Here is a 13,528-nt window from a genome sequence, read left to right as displayed (position 1 = left end):
GCCAGGGGGTGGGCGGCTCCAGGAAGCCCCGGGGACCCTGCGGCAGGGGACATGCTGGGCAGCCTCGGCCAGGGTCCCCCGCGGCAGGCACGTCACGAGGGGGCGGGGGAGCACACGGCACAGGAATCCGCGGCACCTCCCAGCACCGGAAGTACTTGTAGCGGAAATCTGTCCGTCACCACCAAGCGCCGGAAGTCCGCTGCTCTGACGTCAGCACGGAGCCGCCAGCACCCCGTTGTCGCGGGGATGGAATCCACCCGCGGCGGCGCGCGCGCGTTGTGAACAGTGCCCTGTCGCTGACTCCGCAGGGGGTGGAATGTGACCGTTGGTCGGGGACGGGGCGCGGCTCCAACCGCCGTGAGGCCGGGCCGATGCCGGGCCGCAAATCCTCCAAGGAAAAGAAGCGGCGCCGCTCTCGTTCCAGCGGCCTCGAGGGGGGCTTGGGCGCGGGGAGCACCGAGGGGAAGCGGCGAAGTACCGAGTCCAACTACGGCCTCTTGGAGGTAACATCCCCCAGAGCGGCCGGGGCCCGGCTGGGCGAGTGGAAGCGGCCGTGCTCTGGAGGGGGGAGGCCGGGGCTGTGGCGCTGAGTGCTAGGCCCGGCGTTGAGCTGGGAGGCCCGGGGCCGCCTGGCGGGGAGGGGCGCGGTACCGCCTAGGCGGGTGCTCGGCCTGGTTCCTGGAGACCGAGACCAGAAGGACCCGGTGGGATCGACTCGTCCGACCCCCTGCGTGACACGGGCGGTGGGACTGCCCGGCCCAATTTCTGCGTGGGCTACAGCAGAGCCCCAATGCGATTGGACATTGCCAGGGAAGGCCCCCCGCCCTCCCGGCCTCTAACCCGCACAGGGTGAAAGCGCCCCCCGAGGGGCCTCTGCTCAATCCTGACCCACTGGCGTCAAGGGGAAACGGCCTGTTTCTCCGTCTGAGGAAAGCAACTCTTCCAGAGCTGGGCTTGGAAACCCCCCATGGCTCTGCTCCCGCTTCCTCTGCACTCCCCAGATCTGCCCCATGGCGAGGGTAGCATTGCTCCCACTCCCTTTGGGGTGGCCGGACCTTGCCAGCTCCTCTTGGAGTGCTGGATTTGAAGCAGCTACACCAGTCCCTTCCCTTTAGCGTGCCTGCAGGCAGTTTCCTATGAGAGCCACTGTGAAGTGCTGGCTTCAAAAAGAACTGACACATCCTGATTGGAAGTAAACTCCTGAATCAGGCTCAGAAGCCTTTTCCACAGAACACGAAAATAGTAAGGAACAGACACAAATGTAGAATAGAGAAAAGACAAACAAGATAGAAACCTGGTGAAGGAATAAAGTGCTGAAACTGTGGTGCTAGTCTGAAGTATTGGTGAGCTGCATAACTTTTCCCATGGGAAATTAGGTGCGGGACAAGTTTTAGAGGTGACCAAAATTTGTATATTAGTGTCTACAGAATTGCATTATAGGAAAGCAGTTTCAGGCTTACTAGCTAATTTTTAATGTTTGATGGTAAGGGGGGCTACACGAAAAGAAATTTCTGGGGGAATCTCTAAGCCTTTACTGTATCCCGTCCCCCTGCCCAATACATGTTCTTGTCATAACATTTACTCCACCCTTTCTTAAAAAAAACTCTGCCCTCAAAATCCTGTGCCCAAACTGTTGTGTTTCAACAAGACATTTGTCATGAGCAGTAGTCTTACAAAGGTTAATTGTGATTAACTACGTCAGACATACCTGAGGAACATGTTTTTTGTGCTGCCAAACATGTCTCCCCTTGTTTTCCATTAATTTCAGGGAATATAGCAGCCCAGTTATAGCCAAGTGGGCAAAGTTTTGTTTTGTTTTTTCCAAATATATTATTCAGATTATGTGGCGAAGTAGCTCTTTGCTTTATGATCTTTCAAACTGCTAGGATGAGTCAAAATAGCCATCTCTTGAGAGGGATATTAATGTTTGGCCTACACATTTGAAGAGCATTCATGTAACTTTCACAATCTTACAACGTAAAGCACTTAAAGGTTCATAACATTCCAGAAATACAAGATGTTCATTTGTAATATTCTTTTAAACATTTTATAGTAAGAACCGTATTGTTGAGGCAGACACCGTTGTAAAATCTTTCCTCTTTTCTTGATTTATTAAAGAGACAATTTCCATTTTATTTTTCCAAGTATTTTAATCTTTTAATTTTAGGAAATAAAATGTACTGTGCCATCTGCAGAAAAAGAGGGGTTAGCTGAAGAGCACAGCGACATAGAAGAAGGTGGACTGGACCTCAGTGTGTCACTAAAACCAGTTAGTTTCTACATTGCAGACAAAAAAGAAATGCTTCATCAGTGCTTCTGTGTCATAGGGGAGAAGAAACTGCAGAAAATGCTGCCTGACGTTTTGAAGGTATTGAAATATACTTATCTCTTCAGTACATGCAGGGCTGAACAGCTCTGTTTGTCTCAGGTCAGTCCAGTGGATTTCCAATATGTATATTACAGCAACCTACATACCTTTTGTGCAACAGTTATATAAAATTTTAAATTTAATAATTTTCCACTATGGTACAGTCCTCTGTTTTTATTTTTTTTCACCCTTATTCAGAGTCTTCACAAAGATGAGACATGAAACCATGGTGAAACTTTTCATTTAAAGATCCTATGGCAATACTTTTAAGAGGGGATGGGCATGTTAACCCGGATAAATTAAATTAGTCAAATGCACTAATTTTGTTCTGTTCCGCTAAATTCCTCCTAGAATTCCAATTCGATGTGGTATTTACTTCATGTTTTAAACTGTTGCATAGTATTTCTATGCATTGTTAAGACATTGCTGTACTTTTAGTTATTGATACCATGCTCATCACTCTGGTACATAGAAATGACAGCATTTCATAGTTGGGTTGAAGAGCTGCTTTGTGTATAGACTTCTTAATAGTGAGCTGACTGATTAATGAGACTTGATTTTTGTATTTCTAAAACTGTTTAAATGTTTTCCTCTTTCTCTGTAATATGATATTAAACTCTTCTATGGTATGGAAGGAAAACAAACAGTAATAGAGCATAATTTTGTCATACCACAGCTGCTACAGTAAGACCTGACTCTTAATTTATTATTGGAACATTCTGTAGAATGGGTTCCTGGTGTATGTCATCTGCTTGAGCTCTGGGTTCCAGTCCTCTAGGTCACAAGTGAAAATGAATTTGGAATGTTATTCCTGTTTAAACTAAAGAAAACAAAAGCAAACAATTTGATAAGACTGGCAGCCTCTGCTGAAGAAAACCCTAAAATTGAAATGTCTGTTGTCATGTAGGGTTAGATTAGTCAAGTGATTGATAGTATGTTTCCTTTTAAAAAACAACAGTATTATTCTGGGAGTGTGCATCTTCTATTGTGACGTAAAAAGGTTAAAGGAACAGCTTTCCAGTCTGAGGCATTGAGCAAGATTAAAGTAATGAGTTTAAAACAAAAGGATAGACAGACAAAAAAACATACCTCATGTCATCCTTGCAGGGCTGTTTGTTGCCACAGGGATTGAAGTACAGTAACAAAACTGTGTGTAAGCCTGTGCTGCGCCTGCAGTTCTAATGATCTGTGATTGAAAATAATAAAGATTATTCTAAAGGGACTTTTATCCTTACGAGGAAATATGGTAGCTAGAATTCAGAAACACAAAAGAGCTAGAAATTCCATGCACTTCAGTAATATGGACTAAATGGTTCATTTAACTACCCATGAAGAGTGTTAAGTACATTTTACCTGTATCCTTTTTAAATCACTTTTCAGATCCTCCCCATCCTATCTAGCTTATGTAAAACTTGATGCTCCTGGGTGGGTCACTGGCAACAGGAATTGAACCCAGGACCTCTGAGCATAAGACTTTACTGCCTGAGATAGACGATGCAGATCTATTGGCTCTAATTTAAACTTCTTTGTGGTTCAGCTACTAGTTAGGGACAGAGTATGTGGAGTAAGCATGGTTTATGCTCATGGCTCATGTTACCAGCTTCTCCTCCATAATGACGCACTAGCTTGCACTTTGTTCAGATGTCACAGCCACCATAGAATCTACAGGAGGATTAGGTAACAGACGCTTAATCTTTATATTTTGTCAGTTTTTATTTTTTTATTGTTAAATACCTAACTTTGAAAACAGACACATACACGCACCCAAGCTGTCTTATTGCTCCTTTGTAGTTATATGATGGCTGTGACATCCAGGAGGGTGCATCACAGCAAAAAAGGAGCTGCTGTCTGAGTTGGATGTTGCATGAACTGTACGAGAGGAACTGAAACTTTGAGTGATGTACGTAATATCCCTGCTAGTTTGGTTAATGAGAACATGCGGGAGGTAGAGCTGAAATGGCTGGAATGTTCATGTTATATTTGCAGTTCATCTTCCAAAGGTGGTTGTCCGGATCAGAGACAATAGAGAAGATCATCAGGTCCCAGCAAGAATTCAAAAGCCCTTTGAGGTGGGATGAAGAGAGAAAGAGAATTGTTTTTTTCAGATTTGGTTCATCTGCATCTCTCAATGATTTGAGATTCTTTCACTCTAAAGACGACAGTTGTTTAATTTTTGGTAGGAATTGAGGGTTGACTGTAGTTTGCATATATGCTTCTCCTCAGATATGTGGATTATGAATGTGGATTTTTTTGTTTTAATGTATTACCTCAATTTTCTTTAGAATTGTTCCATGGAGGAAATCAAAAGGCTTTGCCTGGATCAATTAGAACTTCTATCTGAGAAAAAACTCCTGAAGATTCTTGACGGTAAGAACTAGTTCTTTATTTTCTCTTATGGTAAATTCTACAGGTTTTGATCTTTAATTGTACAACAGTGCCCAGTTAAAGAAATCTACCTTAAAGATAGATCTTTTCTGTATATCAGACCACTGCATCCTCAGAAATTTCTTAAAATAAATAACTTGAATAAACTTGTAGTATTGTAAAAAGTTAATTATCTGGCTAAATATATTTTTCTACATACTTAAACCAAAATATATGTAATAAGTCAATAGCTCTTAAGTTAATACCTGTTGATAGAAAAATGTGGTTATCCAATGTCATCTGCTCTGATATAGCTAGGGTTGCTCAAAAACTTTATCTAAACTATTTTTTGATGGAAAATAGGGTTTTTGACAAAACAAACTTTTTCATGCAAAGTGTCTTTCTATGGAAAACTGCTTTTTGTCAAAAAAAAAAAAAAACAAAAAAAAAAAACCCTCCCAAAAGTATAATATTTCAACACTTTCAAATTAACATGTTTTTTTTTTTTTTTTTTGCATTGATTTGACATTAAACTGCCACCTCCAAAGCCCCTGCAATTTTCCTTTATGGACACAGTTTAAAGTTGAACTGATCAATACAAAATATTTAATTTTGATTTTTCTCAATAGAAATTTTTCACCGTGAAGTTTTGAGTTATCAAACTTCCAACAAAAAGTATAATTTTTCCATGGAAATTTTTTAAAAGAAAAACCAGATTTTTTTATTTTCATCTAAATTTTCTGCAGGAAAACATCCCTTTTTCTGACCAGCTCTCGATTATTGTTCTACTAACGCAAAATTCATGGTTGGTGTATAGAGTCATAGGGTTAGAATGAGAATCTTCTCTCAACCCATAGCAAGGGGCAGTATGGTGCTGCTCCAGGAGCAGACCAGGAAGGGAATTGAATGTTCATAGCCATACTTCTTTCCTTGGATCCCCATGTGCTACAGAGGGAAATAATTTGCTTTTGTTATGTATGAGTAGCAGATTCCATCCCCTGCTGTGCTGGCTGAGGCATTGGGGTAGAGTCACAGTTTTACCTAATCCCCCATCCGATGCGTGAAGGTGTGTAGCAGTCCCATGTAGGCCGTTCTGTCCCCTGCTGTGACTCACGTATGTAGCATGTGCTGGGAAGTAATGCGGAGTCATATTTTCTTGTACAAGCACTTGGGGCAAGCCACAGTTTAGTGTGCTGTTGTTGAGTTTTATATGAGTGTGTTGCATGACAGGTCCCAGGGTTGAGGTGTAGCTGCTCTGTGGCTGCATTCAAACCCAGGAACTGGAATAGTATTTGCAGCCTCTTTTGAACTCCCTGCTTGGTGACTCTCCGGTATTAGATCCGTGTATTCACAGATAATACCTAGCTCAGACCCAGTGGTATCTTCTCTGGTCTGCCTGCCAAATTCCCTTCAACACTGGCTTATTTATTGCTAACTTTTCTGTGCCAGTGTTGAGCTCCCCTTTGGTTGCAGGAGATGCAGAGGTCCACTGAGTGGGTGCTTCACCTATAATCCCTCTTGTGTAGCTCACTGTGGGGCTTATGTGATGCAGGGAGCCTTGGATTGATTCTCTGAGGCCTTTCATTGCCCTTTACCCTTAGTACAGTAACAAAGCTGGATTTTCATATATTTTAATGGATAATCAAAGGATAGTTCAAACTAGTCTCAGCTTGTGGGCAGCAGCAGTTTCAGATATTGCTTTTTCTTTTGGGTAAATGTAATTTTAGAACATCTCCTTCAATTGGAAAAAACTACACTGTTGGCTTCAGGTAAAATTAAGTTTTGCAAATAACTCTAAGCAGGTAGGAATCAACACTTGGCTATAATCTCATATGCTGAAATTTTATACATTCAGGTGAGACTGGTGCGGACTCTGATACTGATGAAGATGCAGACCGTGGTGGAGTTAAGACCGGAGCTGAATCAGTCAGTCAGTGAGTAAAAAATAAACAAACTTGAAAGAGGTTTTGCTTTCCTCTACCTTGGTTCACAGTAGCACCAAAGGCCGCAGTACCCCCTCAGACTCTTACTCAAATGGCTAATCCAGTTGAAGCCAATATGAGTGGTATCATCAGGGTCCAACTCTGCAAACCTGTACTGACACTTTATCTGCATTGAAGACAACATTGTATTGTAAATCTCTGAGACAGACCCTCACATTGTTAGCCCCATCACTTTCCATTAAATTTCTTTTCCATAAATCAGTCCTACCAAAACCAAGCCATTGCTTTAATAAAAAGAAAGTTTAGCCGTAGTGTGACACTAAAACAGTATATACCTTACTGGATGATGATCATCATGTGCCAAAATACTACATAATTGCCAATTAACTGAGAAATTAACTACACAGAGATCTTGCAAGGGAATTGCATGAGCACTTAGGCCCTGATTCTGCAATCTCATCCACACAGATGGACCCCTGAACCCATGTACAGCCCTACTGTGGCACTGTTCAGACATCAAAGTCCACCTGCACTAATCTAATTGTAGAATCAGTGCTAAAGAGAATCAGTTAGAATAGAAATACCTTTCATCCTTTTTGCAGAAGTTTGTATGAGGCTCTTTATCAGACTACTTAGTGTTTGTTGTAAGAGCGTAGTGGGTTTTTTTGTGTGATACTTTGCATATTTAAGATGCCACTATAAAGAATTCTGATTTAGGGGAATATTTTTATCTATGCCTGTGTTGCAGTTAACATTAATACCCATTAGTACTTGTGTGCAAAAGTAAAACCAGGAAAATATATCATTTTCATCTTATATGAATCTTGAAGCCCTTTACAAACTGTGAGCCTGATCCTGTGAGGTGCTGATCACCCTTTGTGATGTGCTGAGTGCCTCCTACTTTTATGGGAGTCAGTGAGCTAAGCACTCTGTAGTATCAGGTCCTAGATATGTCAAGCAGTCTCTTCGTCCCTTCATCCACCACTGGAAATATAGCTAACAGCAAGTGAAATGTTCATTAGGGTGAGGAGAGGATCCTGTTGACCAAGGATCCTGAGGGATTATCCTAAGGGGAGATATGGGGGGACCCTTGTTTTTAAGGTTTGAGCTAATAGACTGAGTTCTGCACACTTCACTATCTCAGAAAGATAAGGGCTGAATCAGTTCTGTCAGGATTCAGGATTGTAGTTCTGTAGCTCAAAGGTGTTTCAAAACTAGTGTTCAAAGCAGGTAGTCATGACTTCCAGTCAAAATAAATTGAACAAAAATGGTATTTACATGCAAATAAAATAGTTAGTGACTTTAGGGGAAAAAACTAAGAGGAAAATTGTGTTGTCACTTAGGGAATAAAACAGTAAAAATAAAAATGTAAAGGGGGAAAAAAGGTTTTTTTATCATTTTTAACTAGTATTTATCTGAAGGGATTGCAAAATCCTTTTGCTCGTAAAGCATAGGAAGCTTTCTCAGGGGAATACTATTAACCTCCACAGAATCTAAACTTCAAATTTAAAAGGAAGGGATTCTTCAGCCCTTATGGTTGTGAAGATCACTTTCCAGACATGAGCCAAAAATGTAAATCAGACCACCACAGTGCAATCTTCCAAAGGCTGAAGACGCTGGCCAATTTTTATTCTGACAAAACGATGAGAGAGCGCCAGAATATTCAAGCAGTCTTGTCAGATTTCACTGTGGCTATGCAGGACTCTGTGGGGAGCAGCAAAACTGACAAGAACCTTGCTAGTTTCAACTCTGCAGCTGACAGACAAAGCTATGAGTAGCAGCAGCAGCACCACTGTAGTAAGTTCCTGAGGAAGAGGGTCAAAAACAGAAGCTGGGCATGCAGTGTCAAGTAGCAGATACCTCTGGCTTCTAGGGATGTAAGTATCATTTTAAAAGTTAAATGTTTAAATGATTAAAAATATGTTGTTTAAACAGTTAACCAATTAAGTGGCAGTTGCTGATCCCGCCGGTCAGCAGGGCTGGGGCTGGGCGGTGAGGCCACTGGGCTGGTAGGCCTGGGGTTAATGGCTCAGGCAGGTTAACTGGCCAGACTAATGTTTACCAGTTAACCGGTTAACCTTTTACATCCCTACTGGCTTCTGTGAAGGTAGAAGGCCAAGGAAGGTGTAGAATACTGGAGACACCCACACCTCTTGCAGCAGCTATTATACCTGAAAATGGATGGAGGAGAAAGAAGGGAATCGACAAAGATTCCTTTTCTCCCTTCTAGAAGTCAAAGAGAATTCTGGGGGAATTGGAAAACTATCAGAACTGTATACAAGCCACATGTTCCTTCAAAGGATGAAGTCCCTGAACAAGGTGCAGGCAGGCAGATCTGGTCACAATAGCTTTCACCTAAGTAGGCTTAACCTTTGGGCCAGTATGTGTTAAGTAATTTTTTCAAGCTATTTATAAATGAATACAAATTGAAGTTGAAAGCCAGTAAGAGCTTTTAGAAGACAGTGTTTCAGTCAGAACTGTACCATATCGGGGAGTAGACCACTTGAATATGGCACTCTTCAGGAAATAACAGAAAAGCTGATTTTAAAGTAAATTTAAAATTTTTCCAGGGATTATAAACAATGTAAAGCTGTGTAAGATCAAAACCAGTTCAAATAGGGGAATATATCTGTTTTTGGAAGACAGTCTTTTCAAAAAAAGACTCACCAAATGATTTGCTGGGCAGCTCAGTAGAGCTTTTGGGTTGAAGTGACTTGTTTTATGTAAAACTGTTACATTTTCTATATTCCTGAATTATATTAATGAGAAGATATTAAAGTTTTTTTAAAAAAAAATCCCACTTGTCTTCTCTGTTTTCATAGGCCTCATGGAGCCTCAAGCCCAGCATCTGACAAATTAGATGTAAATCAGAAATGGGCTGAAAACATGGTTTCTTGGCCCTTGGAGGAATATTTTGCTCATTCCACTTTTTGCCTTAAAAAATAGGAAAGCTCTTGCTTCTGTCTCCAAAAGTCTTACTCCAACTCTGTCTCCATTTCAGTCTGGTTGCCCACAAGTATATAGTGGGATACACTCAGTTGCAAAGTTTAGTTCTGGACTTCTCCCAAGTCCATTTGGAATTTGAATCAGTGGTTATAGTTTATAAGTGGCTATAGTTTGATAAAAGCTTTGTTTTATTAATGGATGCATATAAATCCTGTCCCCACAATGAAATGGAATACTGAATGTTTCCTCAAGCTCAAAACGTAAAAGATTTATGAAAATCTGTAGTAGACTCCATTAGTACGTAGAAAGCTCTTAACAAATGTAAGATATGATTGTTATCCTGTCATCCAGCCCTTTCATGTTGGAAGCCATGTAAAATCAGTCAGTATGAGTTGTGCATACTGAAGGTTTACAGGATCAGGGCCAATGTTTGCTAGGACTCTGCAAATTGCTACCTTAATACAGTACATGGGTTCCCAAAAAAAAAAAAAAAAAAATTGGTGGCCTCAGAATGTGGCCACCAACCCTTGGTGGTGGCTGCTCTGATAATTTTTCCTAAAATAATTAACTTTAGGAAAATGAATATACAGGCACATATACATGTCCAAATCACTGTAATTTGTTTATGTAGTTTTTTTGCAGACTCAATAATAAAAATAATGTACAGTTCTTTCTATTCTTTACTGGACCTAAAAACAAATAAGGTGCTTTGCACATTTTTGTCTTTTTTGTTTTGTTCTTTTGCTTTTTTGGTAAAAGGTGGATGTCTTTACAACAGTTCTACCCAGACTTTGCTCCTATTCTTGCGCTCAGTGTGTCCCCCTCACCCTGCCAGGGAGTTGCCAAGCTCTGCAGCAGCCAGGAGCCACTGAGCTGCTGCGGTAACTACAGCAACTGTAAACGGCGAGTCCGGTCCCAGGCGAGGGAAGCACTGACTGGTCTCTCTGTCCCTACCTCCTATGGCCCTTCAGCAAGAGCCCGTCCTGGGGAAGGTGAGTGGGGACTCTGCAGGTAGCCAGTGAGTTCCCAGACTCCCCGAGCCCTGGTCGGCGGGAGTGGGGAAACTGCCCCGGTGACCAAATGCTGCAGCTGCCTCCACTGACAAGAGCTGTCTCTGGTGCTGCGCACACCTGCATTACGTGTCTTCAGAGGTGCTGCTCAGAGCCTTGAGAAGGCTGCACAGAAAAGGGTGCCGCAGCACCAGCAAACAGTGCATCCTGCTGCCCTTGGTAACAGCTATTCAGGAGCAACAACTGGGCGCTGCAGGGTGGGTCTTGCTGCTTTGCCCCCTCAATCTCTGCCCATGCTTTGGAGGCTGTTGTGGCTGCAAAAAAATCTGCTGGTGGCCACGTCTGAGAAACACTGCCCTAATAGATCTGTTCCATAACTTCAGAGCTGTGTGCAGTTTCTCAACATGCAATTGGTCAGATCTTTAATATACTATTTACAGCTCTGTTTGTTTCTATGCTGCTGTTCTACAATACAACACCATTAAGCCAAAGGATTTGGGACATTCCAAGGTTTTTGCTAAATGAGGTATAGTTAATTGAGGAAGCCAGTCAACTAGTATTTGTCTACAAAGCTGGCTAGCTGTTTCTTCCCTGTGCTCTGAGGTTGCGAAGTGAGTTCTTCAGCTGCTTGTCAGTCCCCCACTTTGCTCTCCTATTTTCCTTCAGCAGGTACCGATTCCCCAGTTTAGTCCTGTAGTAGGTTCTGCGGGATTGTAAGAATACTTTTTTCCTGGGTATCCGGGGGCTGCAGAGGACCCAGGTGGTGGTCCCACAACATCGTGAAGAAGCCTGGAGGTCTTCCAAACAATGTTCTTCCTGAATGGCCTTCTCTGAGTGTGCCCCGAGTAGGCGTCTCAAGCTGTTCCTTGATGTATCACTGCGTGTGTTGGTAGATGGGGGGCCAATATACTGGATACCGCTAACTAATAATCATATATATTCCACATGTGTAATGTAGTCAAGTTATCTTTGCTGTGAGAACTCTAATATGTGTGGGTTTTTTCATTGCTGTGTGGAAATATTCAGTGTAACATGTTTGCTTTTAATCAGTACTGCTTACAGGCTTTTGGTCACCTTACTCTCATGGATGCAGTTTTCCTTTGGTTTTGTTTAGGAAGCTTAAAAGTTTGAAGATTTCTTTTTGTTTTAACATATTTTGCTTCCAGATACAGGACTGCACCCAGACATATCCTCAGCTGGTCTTTATCCCCCTAGGATTGGATGCTGAACTATACCATTTGGGACACTGGTACTGCTAGTCACATCAGATATGAGCAGCACTATTAGCACCTGTTATCTGTTCACTGGTATTCTATTCAGGTTCTTATACTGCACCCATCATCATGACATCAGAGCTCCTTCCTGTAGTGCATTAAGCAGTGTGTCTAAGATTTGTCACATGCGGTTCTTCCTTTCATGTGGATTTATATTTCTTTTGGATTTTTATCTTTTTTTTTAATAGGTGTGATGTGTTATTGATGTTTTAGGGATCACCCAGACCAGTAAGAGGTTGTCACTTGCTCTGTAAACTTCAGATGCCTTAACACTCTGTTGCTATGGCTCAGATCTCTGACACGAGGAGCCTATCTACCAGCATAAGGTCTCAAACTGGCTTCCCTTAGCCTACTTACTCCTTGCAGGGTGACATCAACAGGCCTTCCTATCCTGAGTCTCCCCAAATCCATCCTCCCTGAGTTCTTAACTACTGGACACTTGGAGTGTTCCCCCCCAGTTTGTCACCCTGAAAGGTGTGAAACCAGCCCCCCAGATACCAGCTTACTTTGGCCTTCCACAGTTTGCACAACGGAGACTTACTTGGGGTAAAAATAAACAAAAGGCTTATTTAATAGAAAAACCACAGATTCAAAGATGAAATGGGAAGCGAAAGCAAACATGTACAAGTTATGCAGAAAACAAAGGCTTAACCTCAGTCTTTACACTTCTGTATTAGATAAAATCCCTTTTCCGGTACAAGTTACTTTGCCTCTGAACAGTTTCCTAGTATACCTCATAACTGTAGGGGGGAATCCAGCATTTCACAGACAGCGTCCCCCCTCCCTCCTGCCGATGAGGTGCACTGCTATATTTTGTACAAGTTGGAGTTTCCCGACAACTGATAGCTTTGTCGTTGTCCAGGTAGATTCCATTGTGGTAGGCCAGTGGGCAGGTCACTGAAGTCAGGTGATAGTCTGCCAGAATGGGATGTAGTTTTCTAGCCAGCCGTCAGTGGTAGAATATTATGTTTGCAGATGTTGGAGTGTGACAGCATAGAGCTGGGGAGGAGTCAAAGAGCATTTGTAAACTCAGGACTGACTTGACCAATTATGGGTATGTCTCTTCAACCAGAGGAGACTGTACTGTGACATAATTTGGAATTATTTTCTTCTGTCAGTCAGTATAACCTCCATCTTGCTTTGGTTTACGTTCAACCAGCTGTTCATCCTTGAGCTGATCTCTGCCAATACTGACCTAACTTGATAACAATGGTGGTGATGTGTTGCTAAATTGTATAGTCAGATGCCTGCCCACACTTTGGTTCCTTACGAAATTTATTCAAGAGGCCAAATAACCAATATCAATCTGGTTTATTGCTGTAAGCCAATAATATACTACAAGAAAAGGGTTCTATATACCAGTGTCTGGGGAAGCCGTCTCGTGCAGCGATGTTACATTTGTATTACGAGAAGATGTGATCCCAAAGTTAAACCTTTATTTACATGTCACTAAAATCAAATCCATCACTTTGTCCCAGTTCCTTAACTTGTTGTTCTGTTTCTTCCTTATCTTGGTTTTGGATACTAGCATTCCAGGTCCTGGCCTGTGAAGTTACTTCTCTAGTGTGTACTAAGAGATAGGGTGAATGCATCTGGATTTTGACAAGTTTCCTATCTGCTTAG

At 42.2% G+C, this 13,528-nt stretch overlaps 1 protein-coding gene across 2 annotated transcripts in view; it reads left to right on the top strand.

Annotated features, from left to right (window-relative positions):
* Positions 1 to 151: 151 nt before the first annotated feature.
* CAAP1 (caspase activity and apoptosis inhibitor 1) overlaps positions 152 to 13,528 on the top strand; it is a 28,184-nt gene continuing 14,807 nt past the window's right edge. The window contains exons 1-4 of one of the 2 annotated variants that reach the window (XM_037902076.2): positions 152 to 503; positions 2,168 to 2,368; positions 4,651 to 4,735; positions 6,588 to 6,666. In XM_037902076.2, coding sequence (XP_037758004.1) covers positions 372 to 503; positions 2,168 to 2,368; positions 4,651 to 4,735; positions 6,588 to 6,666 — 497 coding nt within the window. In that variant the 5' untranslated portion in view covers positions 152 to 371. Of the gene's footprint in view, positions 504 to 2,167; positions 2,429 to 4,650; positions 4,736 to 6,587; positions 6,667 to 13,528 lie in introns of both variants that reach the window. The other variant, XM_037902075.2, reaches the window with a different exon arrangement.

Source organism: Chelonia mydas, chromosome 5 (genome assembly GCF_015237465.2).
Source record: "Chelonia mydas isolate rCheMyd1 chromosome 5, rCheMyd1.pri.v2, whole genome shotgun sequence".
Taxonomy (NCBI): Eukaryota; Metazoa; Chordata; order Testudines; family Cheloniidae; genus Chelonia; species Chelonia mydas.
This window is presented reverse-complemented; position numbering and strand designations above follow the sequence as displayed.